The sequence below is a fragment of the Pleurodeles waltl genome, chromosome 4_2 (assembly GCF_031143425.1).
Source record: "Pleurodeles waltl isolate 20211129_DDA chromosome 4_2, aPleWal1.hap1.20221129, whole genome shotgun sequence".
Taxonomy (NCBI): Eukaryota; Metazoa; Chordata; class Amphibia; order Caudata; family Salamandridae; genus Pleurodeles; species Pleurodeles waltl.
Window position 1 is genome coordinate 830,153,395 of NC_090443.1, and position 24,318 is coordinate 830,177,712.

General features: G+C 46.8%; 1 protein-coding gene across 6 annotated transcripts in view; it reads right to left on the minus strand.

The window, feature by feature from the left end:
- Nucleotides 1–24,318, minus strand: part of PATJ (PATJ crumbs cell polarity complex component) — a 1,201,300-nt gene that overhangs the window by 1,015,246 nt on the left and 161,736 nt on the right. For 5 of the 6 annotated variants that reach the window (XM_069232550.1, XM_069232545.1, XM_069232548.1 and 2 more), the window contains exons 8-9: nucleotides 23,456–23,677; nucleotides 17,468–17,570 (exon numbers count right to left, since the gene is read on the minus strand). In XM_069232550.1, coding sequence (XP_069088651.1) covers nucleotides 17,468–17,570; nucleotides 23,456–23,677 — 325 coding nt within the window. The remainder of the gene's footprint in view (nucleotides 1–17,467; nucleotides 17,571–23,455; nucleotides 23,678–24,318) is intronic. The other variant, XM_069232547.1, reaches the window with a different exon arrangement.

The window sequence follows — 24,318 nt, forward strand, 5'->3', positions numbered from 1 at the left end:
CTATACAGTACAGTCATGGAAGTAAGTTATGTTACAATTAATGTACATAACATGCAGTAGGTGCAACGTAAAGGTATATTAGCACTGGTTTTACGATAACAGTAGATATTAAGTAGGGTTAGCGCTAATATAAACTTGAAGAGCTTGAACCAATCTAGTATTAGTGCAGTAGCATGTATAATGGTGTCTTCAGTTTAACAAGATGTGTCAACAAAAAACAGTTCAATTATTTTGCAAAAAAAACATGAACAGAAATAATTAGATGCGTTATAAAGCATTAACAAATAGGTAAAGGTTACAGGGTGCGGTTTACGCACAATTAGCAATGTTATTGGTACAACTGTGAATGGGAGTAGAGGGGTGTCAAGCGGATCTTATTTCAGGTGTTGCAAAGGGGTATCTGACTAGTAGTGAATAGAACTGTGATGTTAGATGGTTCCATTTCTGCAGACTCTGGTGCCGTGTAAGCGGTTAATTAAGTGGGGATAAATGGTCCTCTGTATCGATCTCACGACCCCGGGAAGGTTCTGGCCTGTGCGGAAGCGCGTTAGTGATGGGTGTGTGTAAGGCAGCCAGTATTGCATCCCAACAAGTGGCTATGAGGTATTTGTGAAGGCCCAGGGCGTCTTCCAGGTGGAGGGCAACGTTCTCCGCTTGTGTCCAATTAGTCATTGACTGCGACCAGGCCTCGTAGCATGGTGCATCAGGCAATTTCCATTTGCGTGGGATTAGCCTTTTGGCCAGTATGAGACCTAGATCCAAAAACCTCGAGGTGACACGGTTGTTTTCGGCTCTATGAAAGAGTTCCAGTATGCAAGTTTCCGATATATTGGGGACTGTGAGGCTCACACAATGCATTAACCGCTGCATCACCTATGTCCAATAGCACTGTAAGTTAGGGCATGACCACAACATATGCAACAGATCAGCATCTAGAAAGAGGCAGCGAGGCCATTCTGCGTCCGTTCGATGAAAGCAACAGTTGATTTTAGCAGGCATTTAATAGGCACAGTCGATAATTTAATACTGGATAAGGAAGAGTCTGGTACTGCGTGGCACTTTCAATGGGCCCTCCAGCAAGTTGGACCATTGCTTATCCATGTATGGTGTGCCCCGAGTGGTTTCCCATCGATCACGGAACAATGTGAATGGCGGGAAGGTCTGGTGCCTTAAGGAGTCTGCCAGCCAGTGCACTAGATGTCCGTTCCAACCACATGTAAATATTGCAGCGTCAGGTGTGTGGGAGGCTCGTGGGCTACTTCCCCCCACATCTGTCTCAGCGTGCTGGTGATGGAGCGATGTAGGAGAAAACCTCCAGAAGGCCGACCCTCAAGACATCATGAGGAGAGTGTGATCGTCATAAAGATCCCTTAGTGTGTGAATTCCAGCTGCATGTCAATTCTACTGGCTATGTGGTATGGGGTCCCCATGGTGTCCTCAATATGACAACGGCTGGTGCATAGGGAATCATCTTTCTATTGAGATAAAGGCTTCTACAGAAGCAGCGGTACGCTGTATGTAGTAGCTGGGCTTTGAGAATGGAATGTTTAGCACATGTATGGAATAAGTGCAGTAAAGCAGGATGTTTCCAAGGCAAGGTCAATGTGGCCAAGTCAGTCAAGTTCCGAGCGGCTAGTCAGGGAGACACCCATTGTAAATGGGCAGCGAGATAGTAGATTTCAAAGTTATGGAGTGTCAGTCCGCCCTGTTCCGTGGCTCTGTATAGCTTGGTAAGTGCCACCCTGCAGCAGGAGTTATGCCATATGAAATCTTGGATGGTGCGTTCAAAGGAGTGAAAGAATGAGGCCGGGTTCGCAAATAAAAAGCGCAGAAGAGGTAGTGCAACCATTTTTTAAAGGGCCACTCAGCCTGTCACCGACAGAGGGACAGTCTTTCAGAAGGTCGTTTGTGATTTCAGAGAGACTGCAGCGTGTACTAGATTGCCATCTAGTAGATCATCTTCTGTAGGGTAGGCCTAAAGGTGTCTGTTTGCCAGATAAGAGAAGGAGCAGCGGGAAGTGGACAGTGGTTTGGTGTAGTTATGTTGGTAATGGATGTGGGAAAGTGTGGGAAAGTGTTAAAGGTCACGTAGGTAAAAAAAAAAAAAGGAGATCGTTCGCATAGTAGGATACCACATGTGTACCATCACTCATGGGTATTACCCTCTCATGTCCCTATGCACGAAGGGCTATAGCCAGGGATGCCAAAGCCAAGACGAAGAGGAGTGGGGGTAGGGGGCATTGTTGTCATGTGCCTCTCTCAATGTTGATAGGTTCAGAAATCAGAGGTCCTGTTCGCACCCTGGCCATTAGTGCAGTGTATAATAGGCGAACCATGTCCAAAAAGCGGGTACCTAGTCTCATCCTTGTCAGGACCTGGAACGGGCCATTCTAGGGAATCAAACATCTTCTCTAGGTCAAGCACCAGACAACCAGCCCGTGGCCATCTTGACATGAGTGTTTTAGGGGATGAAAAAAGCGTCTTAAGTTTAGTGACATAGGGCGAGACGGCACAAATCTGTTTTGGTCCTTGTGGACCAAGACGGGTACAAGCGACACCAGTCTGTCTGCTATGATCTTAGCAAATATTTTGTAATCAGAGTTCAGAAGTGCAAGCAGTCTAAACGAGTTAAGGTGTGTTGGGTCTTTATGTGGTTTTGGTGAAGAGATGAGAAAGGTGTTGCACAGTGAGTTGGGGAGTCGTGCTACATCTAGCGCTTCTTCAAAGACTTAGCAGGCGGGGTGCTAGTAATGGGGCATATGCCTTGCAAAATTCCAATAGTAACCCATCCGGGCCCAGGGTTTTACACGTAGCTAAATCTTTAATGGCGTTTTGGATCTCCATCAGTGTAATGGACTCGGTAAGCTCCAACCGCTGGTCCAGCGTAGCCCGAGGTAAGGATAATTGAGACAGAAATGAGTTGATAGTGACTGAGCGATATAAGCCTGTGCAGAGATCATGGAGCTCGTCATTAATTTCTTGTTGTGTATAGATATATATACCTGCTTTGGTTTGCAATGTTTCTAAGGTGCGGCAGGGCCCTTCCTGTCTTCTTAAGTAGGCAAAGAGGGAACCAGCCCTGTCAGCTGTGACATGTGTCCTGGCTGAGTGAGCCGCATAATTCAGACACCGTAATTTTTCCAGGAGTACCTTATGGTCCTTTTGGGCCACAACAAGCACGGGCGATTGTTAGGGACCTCTATTACTCCATTCTTCAGATGAAGCAGTCGCCGTTCCACTGCTATTACCTCCCCATCCAATTGCTTACGTATGTTCCACGTCAACGTCATACCATGACCACGAAGTGTCACCTTAAAGGTATCCTACTCTGTGGAGTGTGCATTAACGGAACACTCATTAAATTTAAAGTAGTCGGCTATTGTTTGCTTGACGGACTTGCAGAATGCAGGGTCCTTAAGTGCAACCAGATGCAGCCGCCATGTGGGTACCGGCGGGTGGGTGGTTTTCCAGTGTAGTTGGACATACTGAGAATTATGATCTGGGTGTGTACAATCCAGATAATTGGCTTGTGTTACATATTGTACAAGGTTGGTAGTGCAGAGTAGCCTGCCAATACCATGCAGCCCGTATGGGGCTGAATAAAAGGAATAAACTCTTGTGGAGGAATTTCGTGCATGCCAAATGTCAATAAGGCTCCAGTCATGTATCCAACTAGTAAGGGAATGAGCATTAGAGGTCGCTTTTGTATGGGATAGAGGGGGAAAGGAGGGACCAAGCACCACATCTAACACACTCTTAAAGCCTCCACCCCCGACCTCCTCCCTCCCCAGTAGCTAGGGTATGCCCCACCCAACGAGATAGGGTTCTTGATAGTTGTTTCAAAAAGGAGATCTAGTCAGTGTTGAGAGTATAAATGCTGCCAATGAGTAAATGGTTGCTATCTAGGTAGCCTTTCACAAACACATATCTGCCCTCTAGGTCTGTTACCACATCCTCCTCTGCAAACGGGACCCCAGCACGAATCCAGTTCAGGGCCTACAAGCACAGAAAAGTAGATAGTGGCCACACTAGCGCGGTCTAAGCTTGATGATTTTTAAGGCTGTCCAGTGTGATTTCTGCAACAGGGCAATGTGTATGGCATGCCGCCAGAGGTATGAATATATTGCATAGCGCCTACTGGGGGTGTGGATAACACACATGTTCTAGGTCAACACTTTAGTGGGGTCATGATACTGTATCTTATTGGACCAGGACACCCAAATGGGAGGCACTGAGCGCAGAAAGACCGGAGTAACACGTGTAAGCTATGTGAAAGTCAGCAAATATGGCATGTGCACATTGCAACAGTACGGAACGTGCAAGGTAGAGAACAAAACATGCAAACATTAACATGTTGAATAGCAAAAGGGCAGTGCACACTAACCAGTGACCACCCAAACTCATTAAAGAGAGAACGTGGGGGGAGGGGGGGGGGAGGTGGCGGCGAGGACTTCAGTCTCAGCTGGTACAGTGCATTTTCCTGAGGGACACCCCAGTTGTTTCAGGTAAGGTCAGACGTCTGCTCATCCAGCAAGACACGTCTGGCAAGTTCTGGTCCAGTCATTGTCCAAAGTGGGTAGAAGTGATCCCATATCCGACGGTCGTGTGGACTTGTTGATAAATGCGTGAGTGGGCTGTACTCTGATTTCCAGTAAACGTGCGTAACAAAGTCAGGTGGGACTGAGCCGCGCGTGTGGTGGATCTCTAGATGAGTGTGCACTGTTTGTGGGGTGACGAACAGCAGATCTCTCCGACTCTGGGCTGTACTAGAGGGGCATGAAAGCAATGATAGCCGTCACCTTCAGGGCCCGGCGATGTTCTGCAACTATTTGTTCAAGATCAGGGGCAGTCAGTGAAGTGCGATGTGTTTCCTGGCAGGTTAGGCGTCACCCCCAGTGCTGTTTCAGGGTTGGGGGTTTCTGTCCATCAAGTTCAGTCTCCAGTCATTTCCATGTGTCCTCCGATGATGTGAAGAAGTGTGTATTGCCCTATGCTACCACACACAATCGTGCCAGAAACAGCAGCAGGTATCGGCCATCTAATTCGCGGAGCCGGCGCTTGATGTGTGAAAGATACCTAGCACGGCAAAGCTGTACTCCGGAAAGAACATTATTTTGGCGTTGTCAACGCGTGCATCAGAAAGAAGCCGTGTAACCCGCAGCACCCCGTCTCAATCTCGAAAGTGCAAAAATGGATCACCATGAGCCGAGGGTTTGTTCCGGGTGGAGGTCCACGTGTTGGAAACCGATGAACTCTTTCAAAGGAAAAGAAGTGTGACAAGGCTTCTGCTGGGAGCAGTTTACTAGCCAGGATTCTATATCTGTCACCGCATCTCGCCCCGCCATGCCTTCTGGAAGACCCACTAAGCAGACGTTGGTCCTGAGGGATCTCCCCTCCACATATTCGATGGTCGTTTCCAAGACATGTACAGGATCTGAGAGGGTTTGTAGTGAGGAGTTCATGGTTTGAACTTTTGGTTGCAGCTGTCAATGGCTTGCTCGGTTGCCAGTGCTTTGGTTGCAAGCTTCCAGTAACCTGCATGCAGCAAGCTGAGATCCGACTCTGTGTCAATTTTGGTTTCCAATGAGGATCTGGATTGTTCTATTGGCACTAGAAAGAACATCATCCAATTTGTCTTCCAATGAAGCAGGATGTGTATGTTGTTCCCATGTGCCCGATGCCGATGCTGCTGTTTAGGATGTGGCATGATTACGTGAGGTTACTGTTTGTCAGTTGTCCACGCTCTTCCCCATTCTGGCCACTGCAATTGCGCCGCAGAGGAGAGGAAGAGTACCAGGATCCGCTTGATGGTGGCCGTGTGGATAGGTGCACCTCAGCATGAGCAGTCTCAGGTACTGTCAGTGCTGGTGGTTGTCGGACAGCATCGGCAGTATCCAAGCATCAACCCTTCTTGAGGCCCAGCAAGCAACTGATAATGTGGCGCCCCTGTCAAGCACTCCGTAATTCATAGTTCAGCAGTGGTGGGCAGTGGGGGAGATAGCCAATACTCTCTAAATGACAGGTGTGCTGCCAATAAAGAAGGGAGAAGCTTTACGCAGACATGTCACTGGTCCAGTGGAGCGGCAGGGACAAATAACCATCTGTTGAGGCACTGCAGGCAGCGATCTGAAGACCAATTGCTCACAGTGTTTGAGTGAGATGCTGGGGTAATGTAACTGGGTGTCACGGCATTTAAATTTGTGGGGTCTAGGGTTAGTGACCAGGCCCAGGTTAGGTTAGGTATGTATGTCCTTGGAAGAAGTAGGCCTCCCCCCACAGTCTGTGGCTCAGCAAAGTGATTTCCTTTTGTGGTGGGGGTTAGAGGACCTCGCAGGGGCTGTACATAAATCTCGGCTCCCTCGTTGTTAGTTGCTGCCAAGATTGCTGGCACGGCCAGTGTGATTCAGTGAGGAGGAGCAACCTCTGCACTGCTGCGGCTTCAGGCGCCCCCTCGTAGCAACCCTCCTACTCATCCAGATTGTCAGAGCGCCCGGTGACCTGGGATCGGTTTGGAGCCAGGTACAGGTCGCAGCTCTCCCCGCCCCGCAGCATGTTTCGGAGCTTTCAGTCAGTGCTCCCCACCCCTATTGTACCAGGGCGGCTTTAAAGTTCAGCGACACTCTCAGACAGTCTATGTCTATTGGTCCCATGCCAGAATCCACAGTGTCAAACGTTTTAGCAGAGGCCGTCCCCGAAGGGGGCATAGAAGGCCGGTGCAATAACAGCCGCCGGGGACCTGGAAATTACTAGCTCAAGCCGCCTCAGCAGCAAAACAACAAAGGGATGGGCATCTCACTCTCCCCTTCAGGGGAATTAAAAGCGTGCTAAGGTGGGCGCGAACTCATCGGGCCAATGAGGGCCCGGCAAGGACAAGGATTCATTTAAACGCCCCTTTGGGGGGACAGCACCACACCCTCAGCTGGGGAGCAGGAGATAAAAGGATGGTGCTGCCCTTCAGACGGTACATTGTGGGGCAGGGACAGCGCACAAGAAATTGAAAATTCTCTCTGTGAAGGAACCCCTGATCACCAGCAAAGCAGAGGGCAGCGGCAGCACCTAGGCAACAACGATCACCCCCAGACAGGGAGAGAAAGGGGCCAGCTGCGGCAAAAGATAAGAAAGGAGACCTGGGCACTGACAGACAGTACAGCCCCCATCCACTCTGCTGGCACAGTGACCGGAAGGAGAGCAGAAGTCGGCCTGCGCATGCTCTGAGATGGGCTCCATGATCAGCATCGCGGACCGGGAGAGTGAGGAGGCCAAGTGTTAAGTTATCTCCTACCCACAGCTGGGGTATTCTGGGGACCCCGAGCTGTCCACCTTCTACTTTGTGTACCTGGAAATGCTGTGCCAACCCGTGAGGACCCACTTTGGACACATGTGAGTAACCCCTGCTATTGCGTCCTCGTGGCCAACCTGTGCCACCTCTCGGTTTTCATGCCCACACTGCAAAAGCTGATCATAAAAATCTGTCATGCGGACTCTAACACTCAGAGTTTTCCACAATCCCCACTATACAATACATTCTGATTTCACTAATCTAATGTCCTGGAACGTTTTGCTGCATCCCCATCCCCTCTACTGTCCACTTTATGTGTCTCTTGTGATTGTAGCGCTGGTCTTTGGAATGGTGCCATGGGCAGTTATCTCTAGAGATATGAGTGCAATATAGGTGAGTAAACCAAACCATAAGCTGCTTTCCGTAGCTCCGTTTTAGTTTTTCAAATCGGCGAGATAGCTCAGTTTACAGAAAACTTACTGCTGCGGTCCGTATGTTACCCACAGGTCATAAATTTAAAATCCACCCAACGGCAATGCAACCTTTCCTTACAGTCCCAGTAAAGCTAGTTAGAGGCTAAGCGGGCCGCTCTATGCACCTATTATGAAGAGTTTCTTACCGAATATCCCTTTGTGTGCCTACGGAAGATGTAAGGACACCTAAAGTTCTACTTAAGCAGTGTTTGTTTAAGTGAGGCCGTTTCTCAGCCTTACTGTTGGAAATGGGGTTTCTGGTTGGCTACGGTATGCACCTCAGCCAGACAGAACCTACCCCTCTAGTCAGGGCAAGGGAGTTACACGTCCAAGATAACTCCTGCTCACCCCCTTGGTAGCTTGGCACGAGCAGTCAGGCCTATCCCAGAGGCAATGTGTAAAGCGTTTGCACAACACACACAACACATGTGATGCAATATCCCCACCACAAAGGAAACACAACACCAGATTATATGAAAATATACTGTATTGTACACAACGCAATTATCAGATCAAATATCACATATCCGTACTATCCTGCTACCTTAGCAGTTGTCAGAATGTTACACATTAGTTACTCTGCAAACTAGCAGTAGTCACACATAACACACAGGTTACTCAGTATTCTGCAACATAAGCAGTAGTCAGGAAACGCATTATTACACCAAAGCACTTGTCATAAGAATATCATAAAATGGCCATAGTAGGAACATTAGAAAACATATGTCAAGTTAGAAAAACATATTAGCAAGCATGTCCATAAAAGGAGCATTTGCACACATGTGTAAAAACATCATAAAACAGGTAGGCAACATACAATACAATAATAAAAAGAACTTTTGGTATATACACTCACTTAGAAATACCTGGTAGATTATAAAGGTACCTCCAGTGCCCACCAAATGAAGAAGGTAAAAAAATGGGCCCCGGCGGGCCTCCCTTATATGCTAGACCCAAGGAGGGCTGTGCGCAGGCCCCTCCGGAGACCCGTGATTACTCGGGGCCCCCCCCGGGCCTCAACCGCCCCTCACGAGGGGGGGGGCAACGTCCTTGCGACTTTGTTGTGGGCCCCTCCAGGGTCCCGTGATCCCGAGGGTCTCCCCCGGGCCTGTCCTGGCCCTCCGTTGTGTGTGTGGGGGGGGGGGGGGGAGAGAACCTCTACTGCCAAGACGGGCCCTCGCAGGGGCCCTGAAGGATTTGGGCGCGGGCAAACCTCCGATGAGGCTGCTGCCCGCCTGCAGTTCAACTGAAGCCTTCCGAGACTTCAATGTGCGAGGGAGAGGCGTCCTCCTCTCCTCTCATGCGGATGACGCTCTGGCCCAAGGTAGTGCCTTCCGGTGCCCCGGGGGAGCTCTAAAGAGTGGACCTCGCCCTGAGGGCACCCATAGGAGCACGTTTGCTCCGTGTTTACCACCAGCAGAATTTTCATCGAGCCACGAGGGCACTAGTCAGCGCCTTCCCTGGCGCTCTAACAAGCCAGCTTCCCTGGGTTGAGGTGGTGATCTCCGGGCCCAGGACATGCTTTCGGAGGCCAAAAGGAAGCCCGGGTCGCAGCGGTGACGGTCTCCTGCCACCAGGGACAACCCACTGCAAAAGGGGAAGTGCTTTCAAGCGCTAGGGGAATCCCCAAAGGAGCGCTCTCCTAAGCGCAAGCTTAAGCATCAAATGAAGCACCCCGTGCTTCAGGGTCACTGCAGGGGTCAGGGGCCACAGCACCCTGCCTGTGGGGAGCAAAGGTTCAGGAAAAGGCCCACAGGTGGAGGGGGCCCTAGCAACAGGCCAGCACAAGGGAAAGGCAGCAAGTGGCAAGTCCTTTACAGTGACTAAGCAGGTCACAGGTCAGCACATCAGCAGCAGTCCATGGCGGTTCCTGGTAAGTCGTTCCAGCATTTCTGTGTCCAGTTCCATGATGTTCAAAGAGTCTCCAAATTGTGGGGAAAATTCCCCTATACTTATACTCAGTCCTTACAATGTTTTGCAATGGTAGGGAGAGGAGGTTCCTGCCAGTTACAACTGGTTCCAAGAGTGCCGCCTCTCTCCTTTCAGCACAGGCTCCAATTATCAGTGGGGCGTTAACGACCCTATTGTGTGAGGCCAGGGCACAGCCTTTACAATTGTAGGTGTGCCCCACCTCTCCCTTCTCTCAGCCCAGGAAGACTATTCAGTATGCAGATGCACCTCTGTGACACCTCCACCCTCCCTGTGTACAGGCTGACTGAGAAGTATGCACAAAGCCCCAACTGACACTCTGCCCAAACGTGGATTGCAGTCAAGCGGCAAAACACCAGAGTCATAAGCACAGATAAATGCGCACTTTCTAGAAGTGACATTTCTGTAATAGTAATAAAAAATAAACCTACACCAGTAAGTAGTATTTATTATCACCATCACAACCATACCAAACATGCCTACGCTACCCCTCATAAATCAGACAATACCCTTTACACATAAGGCAGGGCATTTCTAATGTAATCCTATGAGAAGGCAGCACTCACAGCAGTGAGACACAAAGTTAGGCTGTTTGTCACTACCAGGACAGCCCACGCAACCTGGAACACGTCCTGCCTTCTACATACATGGCACCCTGCACATAGGGCTAGCTAGGGTGTACCATAGGGGTGACTTACATGTAGTAAAAGGGGAGTTCTGGGCCTGGCAAGTAAATTTAAATGCCAGGTCCCTGTGGCAGAAAACTGCACACACAGGCCCTGCGCTAGCAGGCCTGAGACAGGTTTGAATGTCTACTTCAGTGGGTGGAGCAAGCAGCGCTGCAGGCCCACTAGTAGCATTTAATTTACAGGCACTGGGTATAGAGATACCACTGTACAAGGGACTTATAGGTAAATTAAATATGCCAATTAGGTATAAGACAATCATACCAACTTTAGTTGGGAGAGCACCTGCACTTTAGCACTGGTCAGCAGTGATAAAGTGCTCCGAGTCCTAGAGCCAACAGCGAGTGGTCAGAAAAACCAGGAGAAAGGAGGCAAAAAACCTGGGGATGACCCTGCCTAAGGAAAAAAGTCCAACACTTACCAAGCAGATAAGCGTTTTGGAACGCGTCTTGTGCAAACTTCCTGGTAATGTTTTCACTCAAGGAACGATGTACTACATCTGCACGACACCGCTCTCTCTGCCCTTTGGTTGAGCTACAGACTTGCAGTGGGGGCACAGGCAGTACTGAATTATATAACGAACCACTGGAATTATCGTCAGGAGTGAACCAAATTATGTGGCAAGAACGTCTAAATTATGGGAGAAAAAAAGGCAACTCACATAGCGTAAAGAGGCAGATTTTTGTGATCCGTATTAATTCATAAGTGACTTTTGATTTTACACATGGTAACACAGTCTAGGAAAATGTTCATATAACTACACACACTCACAGATTCACAGGTGAGCCCTCGGCGAGGTAGCGCCGGCGTCCACCGCACCAGAAAGCATCTAGTGGCGAACTCTGCGGCACTTTGTATAAATCGTGCCCACAGGCACTTAAAAGGAAGAAATGCGGTGAGTAGGGGCTTCTTTTGCGGGCCTTCCTCCCACGCCACAGCCGGTTTTTATAACCGCAAAAATCCCAGGCCTTGAGAAGTAGGTTTCCTTTCACTCCTCGCCAAAGAAGTTAGCGACACAGCGCTGGCGGTCATAAATTTTGTGGCAAAGTGCACGGACAGGTGCATTGATATGCACTGTGAGGGCCCAAATTAATAACCAGCATGCAGCGGGCGGGCAGCTCGCCACGCTTTTGTTTTATTATTGGATAATTCTACTTCCAGTACGAATAATGGCTGGGAGCATGTGTGAAATTAATGACTGGGCTGATTAACCCTTCAGCGCAGGAAGAAAGCCACTGGAATTTTATGGCAGAAGAGGGCAAAAATATGTGGCAGGCTTGAGTGAGTGAAGTGCGCAGGGGGTGCCAGCACACTGCTTTTTCGCTTCTTCATTGTCTTAACAGACATTTTTTGCAGTGGACGTTCACATTGTTTTGACAAGGTATTTTGCATTTCAGCGTGCTTTCCAAAGCGTTAATATTTGCAGTTAAGCAACGATATGCTATCTCTTTGAAAAGCTGCCCCTGCCCAATTATTCACTGGTCTGGTTAACCCCTTTATCGCTGGGAGGTAGCCACTGGAATTATGTGGCAGGAGAGGGCCAAATTATGTTGCATGTTTCAGTAATTATGCGACAAGAAAAGACAAACTGTGCGGCATAATGCAGCATTTTTGTTTAATTAGATAACGTCATTCTTCCGTCATTTTAAATTTGGGTAACACTCACCTGTTGCATAATCGGTAATGTCGCAGACCCTCAAAGCGAAAGCTGAGGTTTCTATCCCAGGTGTGTACATGGTTATGTATCATGTGAGCAATTTACCTTGTTAATGCATCCTGAAACAGCAGAAAGATTTACGTGCTGATAGTCAAGTGCCAAAGGCGATAGAAAGTTTTGTTGATTAGTCTCAGTCACCTGGTTCCGTCAGCGGTTTTGTTATGTTACTAATGTAGTGATAACACCATTGCAAAGTGAAAGTCTAATGCAGTTGTTCCCGAACTATGGTCCAGGGACCCCTGACGGTCCGTGAAGCCTCCTTAGGGGGTCTGCGACGGCTTAGAAAATTAAATAATATTAACAGATTAATTTCCCAGTTGTCAGTAATGACTCACTGGGGGGGAAGGGGGGTGCGGGGGGGGGGGGGGGGAAGGGGGGTGCGGGGGGGGGGAGGGGGGTCCCTGGATTACAATAATGATTCAGAGGGGGCTCCTGGGTTCCAGTAATGATAAAGTGGGGGTCCACAGAAGTCAAAAGGTTGGGAACACCTCCGGCCTAACGCTCCTGTAAACATTATTTAAATATGTTGTTTCACCAAATGTTACAATAACACACAGAAAACAACCAAAAAAACGAGGGTATCTTAATTCTGCACTGAAGACAGATTAGCAGATGGCAGGAAAACTCATAAACAAAACAATATGGGGGAGATGGTGTGATGTAACGCCCAGAAGGACCATCACCAACCAATGAATTAGTGCCCTTGGTCAGCTGGCACAGTGCACAAATCATACAGTGATAGTGGGGGCCCAAATTTATGAGATTATAAGCACCTGGCATATTTGAGCAGCGAGTACAGTTGCACATGGCGGAGGCAGCGACTGAGGGGCACTCAGGCATAAGCGCTAGTGTTGGGTATGTGGTGTTAAGATTACAATATCAGGTTAGCAGAAGTCCTGATGGCACAAGAAGATTTCCCATTGTAATGTTCCAAGTAATAAATGGGGGTGCTTAGAAATACCAGGAAACATTTCAAGGTAACTTGCAGGTTTTCAGGGTATAATCCCAGCCAAACCATGCTCTGCAGCAGAACGTGTGCAGGCTCACCCCCACAGGCCACCCAGGGGAATTTAACAGAAGCAAACATTTTACTTACCAATGCGAGCCGTTATGGGGGTTCTTTGAGCAGGTTTTGGTTTGGTGACAGTGTGCTGCATCGCTCCTTTGAAAACAGGTGTCTGGCTGTCCCACTGTTTTTTCTTTTATTCATGACATCTGCGAGCAGAAACAACACACAGAGGCAGAAGAGGATACGATCGTGCCCGCGCATAACTCTGAAGAAGGAGCAGAGCGCATTTGGAGGGTGTAGGGAAGGTAACCAAGGGAGCCCAAGATGCTTTACCCTCTTTCAGCCACAGCTAGTATTGGTAATCCAACGCTCAATTGTATTTAATGGTCTTCCCTTGATACCAGGCGAGTAACCACTGAAAACATGACAGGGGGTCCATCAGCCATTTGTGTATGGTATAGGCTAGACCTTTTTGGCCTTCCCCAGCCTATAATGATCTTAAGATTGCTAAGAAAGGTGGTGGTGTGTAAATACATCCTGTTGGGTACAAGCCAACTCCATTTGGGTGTGACTGTAAATCCCTAACTCATGCTTCGCTGGGCACTCTAATTACAATGTTGTCTATAGGAAAAATGTGCACCACACATTAGAAGCATTTGTTATCATAAGTAACATTTCCGGACATGGATTTATAGACAATAGGATCTGTTGTCTCGATATAGTATACAGTTGACCTATAGTACTCTGACACTCTACTGGGTTACGAGCAGTTGAATCATCAAATTAACAGGCCATTGGGGGTGGGAGACGCCACCATTGCTGAAGCCAGCCGTAGCAGCATCCTATAAATCTAAGCCAAGACTTAATATTAAAAAGGGCATTGAAGTCACTACAAATTGAAACGGGAGTAATGATATCACCTGCAGTATGAAACACCCCCCTTCCACTAACCATATTAACGGGAGCAAACTGTCCACGGAAGGTTTATCTTAACCTCAGGGGTAGCTCTCCCAGCTCCCCCGAATAGGATGATTTCAGCTGCAAGGGAAGATCAAGGAGTAACAGCAGGCAGGATAACAGATATCGCTCAGGTCTCATGTAAAGCAATATTAGCAAAGGCCTGGAGGTCCAACCCTCTAAGATTGGTAAGCCTGAGCAGGGGAGAAAGGTCCTGTATAAAAGTCAAAGGGAGGAAGCAAAATAGGATCCCAGAGGCATTCAGTTAATCTGGGTTGAATATACGAGGACAGTATCATAAGAGAAGGCAAAGGTCAGGAGACCGCCCTCACGGTGGCAGAGACAGCACCTTTAAACAGAGTCATTAAATGCATAAAAGCGGCCTGTAGGCGGTCAGAAAGGAATACATTGCCATAACTGCGATCCTTGGGAGGCCTGACGGCCGGGACACTGAGGTGGAAGAACAGGCAAAGGACGAAAGGGGGAGCCGCCTGGTGACGTGAGCCCCACAGATGGCGTGGCGGTAAAAGGGGTACATTGGTTGGTAAAGGAGGCACACCGGAGGGAGGTGTGCCTGAGGAAGGCCACTTTCTTCGGGATTCCTTACGGTAGGGTAAGTAGGCCAATGGGGGAGTAAGCAGAGCACAGCACTCGCAGCCCATACCCGCCGGTTGGCAGGGCACAAAATGGACAGACAAGGTTGCAAGTTGAGCCTAACAGCAGCAAGCGGCTACCCCCCTCACGATCAGAGAAAGAACCAACAAACAACCAACAAAACTGGATGATCCCCAAAAAGAGGCATGGAGGATGGCCTCAACAACAAAAGGTGTCAGAATTATGACAAGCAGATGAAAAGGACAAGATTGATTTATAGCGTAGATGATTTAGGCCACGTCAACCATTTTGGCAAAATGATTTATGTATAGCGGAGAGGATGTATGACCTGTCAACTGTGATTTATGACCTGTCTGCTAATTATAATTTATGATCACGCCAGGAACGATATGTGGTACTTAGAATAAATTATGACACTGTAATAATGATTTATGGCCTTGTCAGCTTGATTTATGACTGACCATTGTGATTGACGAGGTCAATGATGTATTGCAACAGTCCATGCATACAATAAAACTGCGGCCAAGTATTCACACGGCTGATGTGAGTTTATTCATAAATGTATATGGGAAATTGCACTAATTGGAGTGGGCCAAGTGCTAGGGTTAATCTCGCAGGCTGGTGAGTGGTGCCAGGTCTGGTCGTTCCTCTGCTCTCTGTTCCTCCCCACCAGTTCACACATATTGCGTACCCATAGGCCATTTCTTCGCCGTGTGCACCGGTAGATCCGCTTGTCTCAGCAGAACCACATTTCAGTCAATATCTGCCACAGGACTTCGGGTGATCATTTCCGCCCGCTGGATGGCTGATTTAGCACGAGAATGTGTTGCATAACGCGGTGGCAGAGTAGAGTCGGCTCAAAGCGCATGCTGCCTCACTGGCCATGCCCCCTACTAATGAGTTGCTAATTCAAAGGAATCCTGCACTGCACTGATAACCTGGTTAAATAACTAGAGAGATTAATTTAGTACATCTTGGAAGTGTTGGAAGTTCTCAGGTGGGTGACTGTTGAAAAATCTTAGTATATCTTCCCAGAGAGGCTTGTTATATCTGTCAAGAAGGGCTGTGGCACAAGACGATTTGATGGCTATGTCAATGCTCCACACAGCTCATCACACAGACCAACCTTTGGCTCTGCTTGCCAGTTCCAGCTGAAGACGAAGATATGGAGAAGCATCTTTTCCTCACGACAGACAACTTCTCCATTTAAATAACTGGCAAAGAGATATTGAGTTTTGCTGTTCATTCACTGAGACTTCCTGAGCATGTCTTTGGTATGTGAGGAATGTGTCATCAGCTGGTATGTGCGCCTGATCTACAGCATGACTTATTCTGTGCTCCTGTCTAGTTGTGTAGTCTTATCTCAGTGTGAATCATTTCTTAGGGTGCAAAACCCTTTTAACGGTTAGTCCTATCTCTGTATACAGCCAGACTTATTTTTTCAATAATTAGGTTTGCCCTCCTGTGGTTCATAATTTCTGAGGGATTACTATTTAGGACAACATAATTCAATGAAACAAGTGAAAATCCTAGAATAATTCCAGTATTAGGCAAGTGAGATGGTAAAGGATGATCCAATTCAGATGGGATGATACGCATTGGTGTCTTCTTGGCAGGAGAAGAGTGATCAGTCTCAGATTTAAATGAAGGTGGAGAATGCTTGAAGCTGAAAGGCATCTTTGAAACATTCACTGATGGCTCCGATGCGAAGTGTCTTCATGGTGGTATTCCTCGTTACTAAATTGATCGTCAATATTTTATCGGTCCTCGATGGTGAGCTGTAGCTGGTGTACTTTTCCTAAGCATCAAACAATGGGGTATGTGACATTGTTCTCTGCAACACTTCTTCTCAGTTCTATTCCTGGAGAGTGGCAGAGAGGCTTAAGTTGGGGGTTGCACTCTCCATTGTCTTCCCAGATCACACCAACCCATTAAGTGGGACTTCTATTTCGTCTATACGTCTGATTTTTAACATAGCGGTCACATAATCTTTCGGTATATACTTTGAACGGGTCACATCATAACCATTTAGTATATTTTGCTTGTCTAGTCCGGAGGGGTCACATTTGTACTATAGTTGAGGGCACTGTTTTTGAGTTAACAACCATAACTATTTTAATATAATTTATGTCATAACGTACTCTTATCTAACAAAGGGTCTTTGTGACATTTAAGAAAACGTGGTCTTTAAGGGTACTGATCTATGCTAGAACTCAAGACATAGCTAAGGCAGTTGTACATACATGAAAAAAGAACCCAGCAAATTCCTAAATGGAGCTATTTTATGTCTTAGTGAGTAATTAGAGTCACTTAGGAAAATGTCAAAGCTATGATTAAATACAAAGTTGTTAGCAGGTCAGAAGAAGCACAGGTAATATGATTTCTTGTAACTAAAACCACACAACAGCGACATGTTGTGCTACATACATTATCATATAGTTGATAATTGTGAGCCATAATCTGGCAGAGACACTCTATTAGTGTTATCCTGAAAAGGCACTGGCTTGACAGAGTCAACATGAAATATTTGGCAGCATCGGCCAACCAGGCTTAATAAAGATGATTTTAAGTACAAAGTGTCTACATTATGTTGTAAGATTGAACACCAAAGTGAATCAATCCTCATTATGCATCAATGCATTTCCTTCAGCAGAACCTCATCATCACCAATTGCTCCACCAATTATTATTGAATGAAATGCTTAATATATATTTCTTTCAATATTATATAGGCAGTCAGGCTATGTACATGCATACAGCAAGTATTTTGTTATAATTTACTGTTGAGAACCTTAAACCTTACCAGGGTTTGATGGTCCTGTGTAGCCAACTATTGTTATGCCAAGACTTTGTCCGTCTTTTTTTGAAAGATCAACATCGTAGATTTCAAAATCTTCAGTTTCATCCTGTATTATGAATTAAAAAATACATTTAAAAACAAATATATGACAATAATCTCACATGCTTTAAAACTAAAGATAATATTTGTAATTTTTATTTTCCAAGTCTTCCATGTTAATTTATCTACATCCCTCAAACAAGCAGTATGAAGGGAGCACAATCATGAAAAACCCAATACTTAATCTGCGTTAATACAAAAAAGTAGACTTGTGAAATATGGAGCAAACTACAAACAAAATCACCACACATGCAGCAATAGCACCTCTGATGCTAGGATTAAGTCGATGTTTCCATAGAAAATGTTGATACCAACAGGAATCTATGCTCTGTGATACAGACAAAATGCCGAACGGTATTATACTAAACTTGGCAAGAAAGTAGAAAGTGCATTTGCTTGCTTCATTGTAAATATGGTTAGTATTTTTTGATGAGTCAGCTTTTAAAAAAAAATTTTGGGGTGGGCTTTAAAGGGTTAAAATTAACATATCTTTCGCAGCCCCAAATGTAAAAAAACAAAAAAAACAACCAAAAAAAAAACAATCTAACTTGACACAGGAGCTGCAGAATGCTTACTAGAAAGGAGGGCATGTTTGTTCAGAAAAAAAAACGGGGGTGGGGGCTGGCCCGTCCGGCATCAGACGTCCCCCAACTTCTCATGCGTAAGATAGCCCTGTATCTTCTGGGACAGATAGGGGCATGCCCACCGGAGAGAGAGAGAGCACTAAAAAACAGGAACATAATTATACACTTAAAAAAAAAAAAAAAAGGTGAAGGGCCTAGTTGAAGATAGAGTAGGACGCGTTCTGACTACTCTCTGGGACCCCATGGGCCTTCTAATGTCATCCTGGACACCAGGACCACGTAATAGAGAACCTGCATTAACGGGGCACGCCTCTAAGCCGTCTGCGCCTGCAGAGGGAGTCGTCTGACCCGCAGCAGCAGCCCTGACATCACTACTGCGGTCTCCGCAGAGCGGCTAGGCCCGGCCTGGATGGCCATCTTGCTGCTGTACACCACTCTCCACCCGACCAGTACCAGCAGAGAGTGTCCGACAGCGAGAGGAACCACCAGAGCTGAGGTACAGAGGTGCTCCCTAGTGGCGCGGGACTCCCTAAATTTCTCAGCTTCCACTTACAGGGAGATGCTTCCTGGACCGCTGCATTCGCTGCAGGACGGTCGATAACCACGGTGCCACCATTTCAGCAGAGGCCATGCTACACCTTGCAGGGCCCAAGACTACATGTCAGCCGCTGACCCATGAAGGCCTGCCCTGGGCAACCTGTGTCCGGACAAAGAGGTTCCCCTTGCCCAGCTGTTTGCTCAACACCCAAGCACCAACTTGGGGATCAGCTAGACGAGAGTGCGGGAACACGACCTGCCAGCCTGCGAGGAGTGTGACTGGCCCAGGAGAGGCGGAATCGGAGGAGCAACAAAGCTATGCCCAGGCTCAGCACAGTGAGTGACTATGCAGGGAGCCCTGCATTCCTGCGAAGCCCACATATCCCCATAACTGCCTCCTATCCTCTCTGAAGGGAGGAGCGGCTTGCTCGGACCAGACACTGGAGGGTATGGGTGCTCAGGAGTAGTGGAGGTGGGACCTCCCTCTCTCAAAGCCACCTCCACTCAGCCTCATAATTCCAGAGGAGGAGCATGGAATCCTCTGTGACCTGCCCTTGGGGCTGGGTACTGGGAGGCACAAAGGCACTGGGACAAAGGCGGGCCGATATATGCGTCCTTGCCTGTAAACTGCAGACTGCACCATGCCTGCTAGATGTCTCCACTGTGACTAACCACCCACATGCCTCGCACCTCGAATCAAACAGGGGGACTCATTGAACATGTGGACACTGGCACCAGCAGTGTGCGGCTTCTCCTCCTACCATCGCCCAGTTTAGTGATCTCGAGACCCCCAGCTGCAGGAACCTGCAAGGAACTGTCCAGTCCATGCTATTTGTCCTCCCCTGGGTGCAGACTTGGCACAAATCGCTTGCTCCCAATGGTTGTGCACTCAGTGCTACATGCCAGAATAACAGACCAAAGGCTACCACTGACCATCGCCCTTGACTCACCAATCCCCCCACTACCTTGCTGACTGCCTCCCTGGCTCCTGAAGGACCCCTCTTGGGATTGAACAGTTGTTTCAGGGTAGGACAGCGCAACCCACTTTTTGCTCCTCTACTAGCCCCCTCTAGAAGCTATACCTCTTCCCTCCCTTTATGAGAAAACTCAGCCCCCTTGGTGCACCAGACTCACTGGGGACCCCCAGATGAACTACATATGAAGCCTCACCTCTACAGCACGCCCACTGAAACAGCAAATACTGTCTCCGCTCAATCTACCACCTGCCCTCCCAATCTCTTTACAAATAAATAGCATGCCGCGCTCCAGGTCCTAAGTCAATTAAGGACAAACGGGTAACTCCATTCTGGAACAAAGCACCCCCGTACAGATCTGGAGACAGCTGACCCGTCTCCTGCTAATACGACTGGGGTCTGTGCTACCTGTGCCTATCTCACAGGACTACTTGGCCCACTTCTGACAAGTGATTTGCTCTGAAATAGGCATCTTTAAGGAGGGCTTTTAATCCTGCATCCAAGACATGCACGGAATATTTCTGAAATATGAGGGGCGTGTGGACGATCTAGAACGGACAACAGGTGCCTGCTCAAAATATCAAGAAATGCTATGAAGTAGGGTGGCAGCACTCGAGGACCAGCAGATAGAGCTACAAACAAAACTGGAGGACTTGGAAAATAGAAGTCACTGAAACAATGTCCATATTTTAGGTGTCCCTGGGGGAGCAGAGGGCACAGACATCATCGCATTCACAGCGGAACACCTCCACATGATTGTTGGGGACAGGGAAGCCACACCACCCACTCTTGATAGGGTCCTCTGTGTGGCATCCGCACCTGGCTGACCTAGTTTGCTCCTGACGTTCTGGCATAAGTGCACTTCTTAACGGACAAGGAAGCTACCATGCAGGCTGCTAGAAAGCAGGGTTGACCTGATAGTTTGTGGCCACGCCATCCAACTGTTCTAGGATCTTTTCCCAGTTACACTGCACCAACAGCATGACTTTAAACCAATCACCGACAATCTGAGGGAGATGAACATTCGTTATCAGTGCTTCACCCGTTTGCCTTATTGTTTCCTGCTAGGATACGCAGCATACCATGCCCTCCTCGGCAGAGGCCTCATCTCTACAGCACGCCCTTCGAAACAGCAAATACTGCCTTGGCTCAATCTGCCACCTTCCCTCCCAATCTCTTTACAAATAAATAGCATGCAGCGTCTCATTCCCAGGATGAAAATTAATCTCTGCCCCGCTCTCCAGCCAGAGAAAGAGATCTTGGGGCATATTAAAGCTACCGTAGGATACCCCATATCTGCCTCCTATCTTACAGTTATACTTGGCATTCGCCCTTTTACTTTGGAAGCGATGACTTGCGCATATTGGATACTAATCAGCCATATGCTAAAAGCTGAGTGACAGCTCATAGCTTGGCTGTGAGAAAAAACAACCGCTCCCTCCATTGCCCAATTGTTCACTCGGCTCTAGCACATGTTGGCAATGGAACACATATCCCACTTGCTAGCTCAGACAGAGGCCCAGTTTCAATATGTTTGGCACCCACTGATTCAATACATGACCTGAGTGGAGTTCACATACTTTAACCTTCCAAGGCTCAGGACACTGCAACTCTGTGACTGACTTTGCCTCAACACTAGCTCCCATGGACGAACCCTTCTTCCTCCCCCGCTGATTTGCACCATCCCTTCATGCACTAATGAACAACACTGCACACTCTGTGAATTGTTATATGATAATCTTCGACCTTAAATACTTGCAATTTTACCGTTTGTTTTCTCCTTCCTTGACAGACTAAATTATGCAATATACGAGACTTTTCTTTTTGTATATATCACCAGTGCTTGTACTGCTTACTGCTACAAACTGTTCTTGGTTCCAAGATGCTCATGCCTATTCTATATTGCACTGTCTCCTGTATTCTTATAATGATTACTAGAGGCTGTGTTGCATTTTGTTGGAATGTGTCACAATAAAAAGAACAGGAGCAAAAAAAAGGGTGAGTAGCTCGCTTGTTCAGGCATCAGGCTATTCCCCTACCCCTTGGGTCACAAGAAAGTCTTGTCCTAGTTAGAAAGCTCACTAGATATTAGCATTTTTTGTTGTCGTTAAAAAAACAAAGAGAATGTGGTGCGGATCACTTCTATAGCATCAGACAACCCCCCAATTGCTTTGTTCTCATCGGTCTTTCTTCCAGCCATTGTGGAAAGGATTTTAATAAAAAAAGAAGAGGAATGGTAGCTGGCCCATCCTCACATGGAACTACCCCACCATGCCTGGGCAAAAAGACTTATTTTTCCTAACTGCACGGCATTCTTACCCCAATGCTGCCAACCCAAGTGGACAAAAAGCCCACTAGAAACTAGGGAAGGAACTTTGATAAAACAAAGGAGTGGTGTGGATGGCTGGCCCAACGTAACATCAGGTTGCCCCCTCAACGATCCCTGGAAACAAAACAGTCTTTTTGCTCCCTGCAGCATATTGCCCTAATACCTCTGTCAACGCCCAGGGCAAGTGAGAGGAAATGTGGATTTTTGGTTATAGTTTTGACATATGGGTTAGCAGAATGGTGTAAGCCCTCTTCCCCATTCTGATGACCATTGGCAGTAGGGGGCAGAAAGACTACGTGGTGATCCAGGGTAGGATCCAATGCCAAGGTGGGCTGGCATCATTCACCATTCCTTTTTTGTACACTAATTCATAGTTAATAGTGGACTTTCACCCCCCTTGCCAACCAGAGGGCAGATTAGGCATTTCCCATCAATCTACCTGTCCACCAGGGAAATACGCAGGAAAGGTATTGGAGCAGGGGACCAATTTGTTTTGGCATCATAAACACTATGAGCTCCATGCAACTACACATCTGCAGATATTCTGACACCACCTGAGGCACCTGAGGAATGCCCCTCAGTAAGGGAACCACAGTTGGTGTAGTATGGAATGTGGTAAAGCATACCAAAATATGAGAGAAATCGCTAATGCAGATTACCAACTCAAAACTGATCTTATACCCAGGCTCTGATTCCGTGGTGCAAAACAGCTATACGGTAAGAGTATTACCTGGAAATGTTAGAAAAAAGCACTATAGCATGTTCATTGGTAGCCACAAATATTGCATATAGAGGTAATGATACATTTGTCATGTGTAATTACTTGTGTCTTTCTTTTCTCACCATTACCATTCTCTTTAAACCACTCTCCTTCCAGAAACCTACAATTGCTTTTTGGACACCATTCAGACTCCTTCTCTTGTCTCAGATAGGCAGTTTTAAATTTGAGGCAAATATCAGGACAATTGTAATTATTTATGAACTATTACCCACCTCAAGCTTGTAAACTTGTTAAAATAAATTTGAAGCTCCATATGAAACAGACCGAGTTGCTTCTGACGGACTGAAGCTACAAAACTGTTTTTAAGTGATAATGTGGCCAGATTGTAGATGGTAGAGGAGGGAATCATGCAAGGTGCGTTCTGTCTTGCTAGACAGCAGACTGTGCACTTATCTTTTGTAGAAATGTAAAATGCATCTTTAACTCTGCATGCATCGCTGTGAATATACTACCCCACAAACAAGTATATACCTGCAAATCTGAAGGAGAGTAAGAGTGACTACCAGCAAACAGTTTCACAGAATACAATACAGAAAAAAAAGTATATGTTTAAAAACAAGAGAAACAACAGTCAACAATACAAAATTGGTCCCAAAATTAATTATATGAATGGAAGTTCACAACAGTCAACATATAAGTGAGAGTAATTCATCAAAACAAGATAATCGAGTCATTTGAAATACTTACTGTGCTAACCTTTCTGTTTAGAGCAGGAGGCAAAAAGCTGACAGGCAAGCTTGCTGGTGCAGGAGGCTTTACAGGTAGTTCCCCAATTGGGTCTCTTGCGATCACCATCCTAACAGAGTTTCCACAATTTCGCAGAACCTGAGCAACTTGTTCACTTGCCATTCCTTGCACATTCGTGCCTCCAATTTGTAAAATATGATCGCCTGTTCTTAGTCTTCCATCCTACATCCCATTCATGCAATGGAAAGAGAAGCAAACCATTTAATAAAGAAAATGGCACAAAACCATATCTGAATGCATATTCTTCCTTCCTTCAACGTTAATTCAGTTCTTTCATCCCATCTATTCAGAGTGGCTGTCATTAATCACACAACTCCTCAGCTTAGCTCACATGAATAGTCTGCATCACTTAAGAGCTAACAGATTTAGAACACAATACTTACTGTTCAGTGACTAAGTTCAGGATGTACTGGATAGTATATGAGGTGAATCCACACAAAGGCTGGTATAAATAGAAATTCCAAATAATCCAATTTACCTGACCTGCAATCATTATCCCTACAGTTTAAAAAAACGCAAGGGACAACTAAAGTCAGAATTTGTGGTCTGTCTACGAGGTAGAAGGGGGGACATGGAAGGATTCAGGGGGAAAAAATGATATTTGCGTTACTTTACTGAACTATTTTGGATTGGACAGAACAATGTGAAAAAGCTGGGTAAATGTATTTTACCGTGGTTATAGAGTAGAGAATAGACATGGCCCCTGAGAATGGGTAGGGTTTACCGACATGTCCTGATACACATTAACAGAACACTGTAAAGCCCACCAACATTTTTCATGTTAACAGAAAGATTTTCAAAAA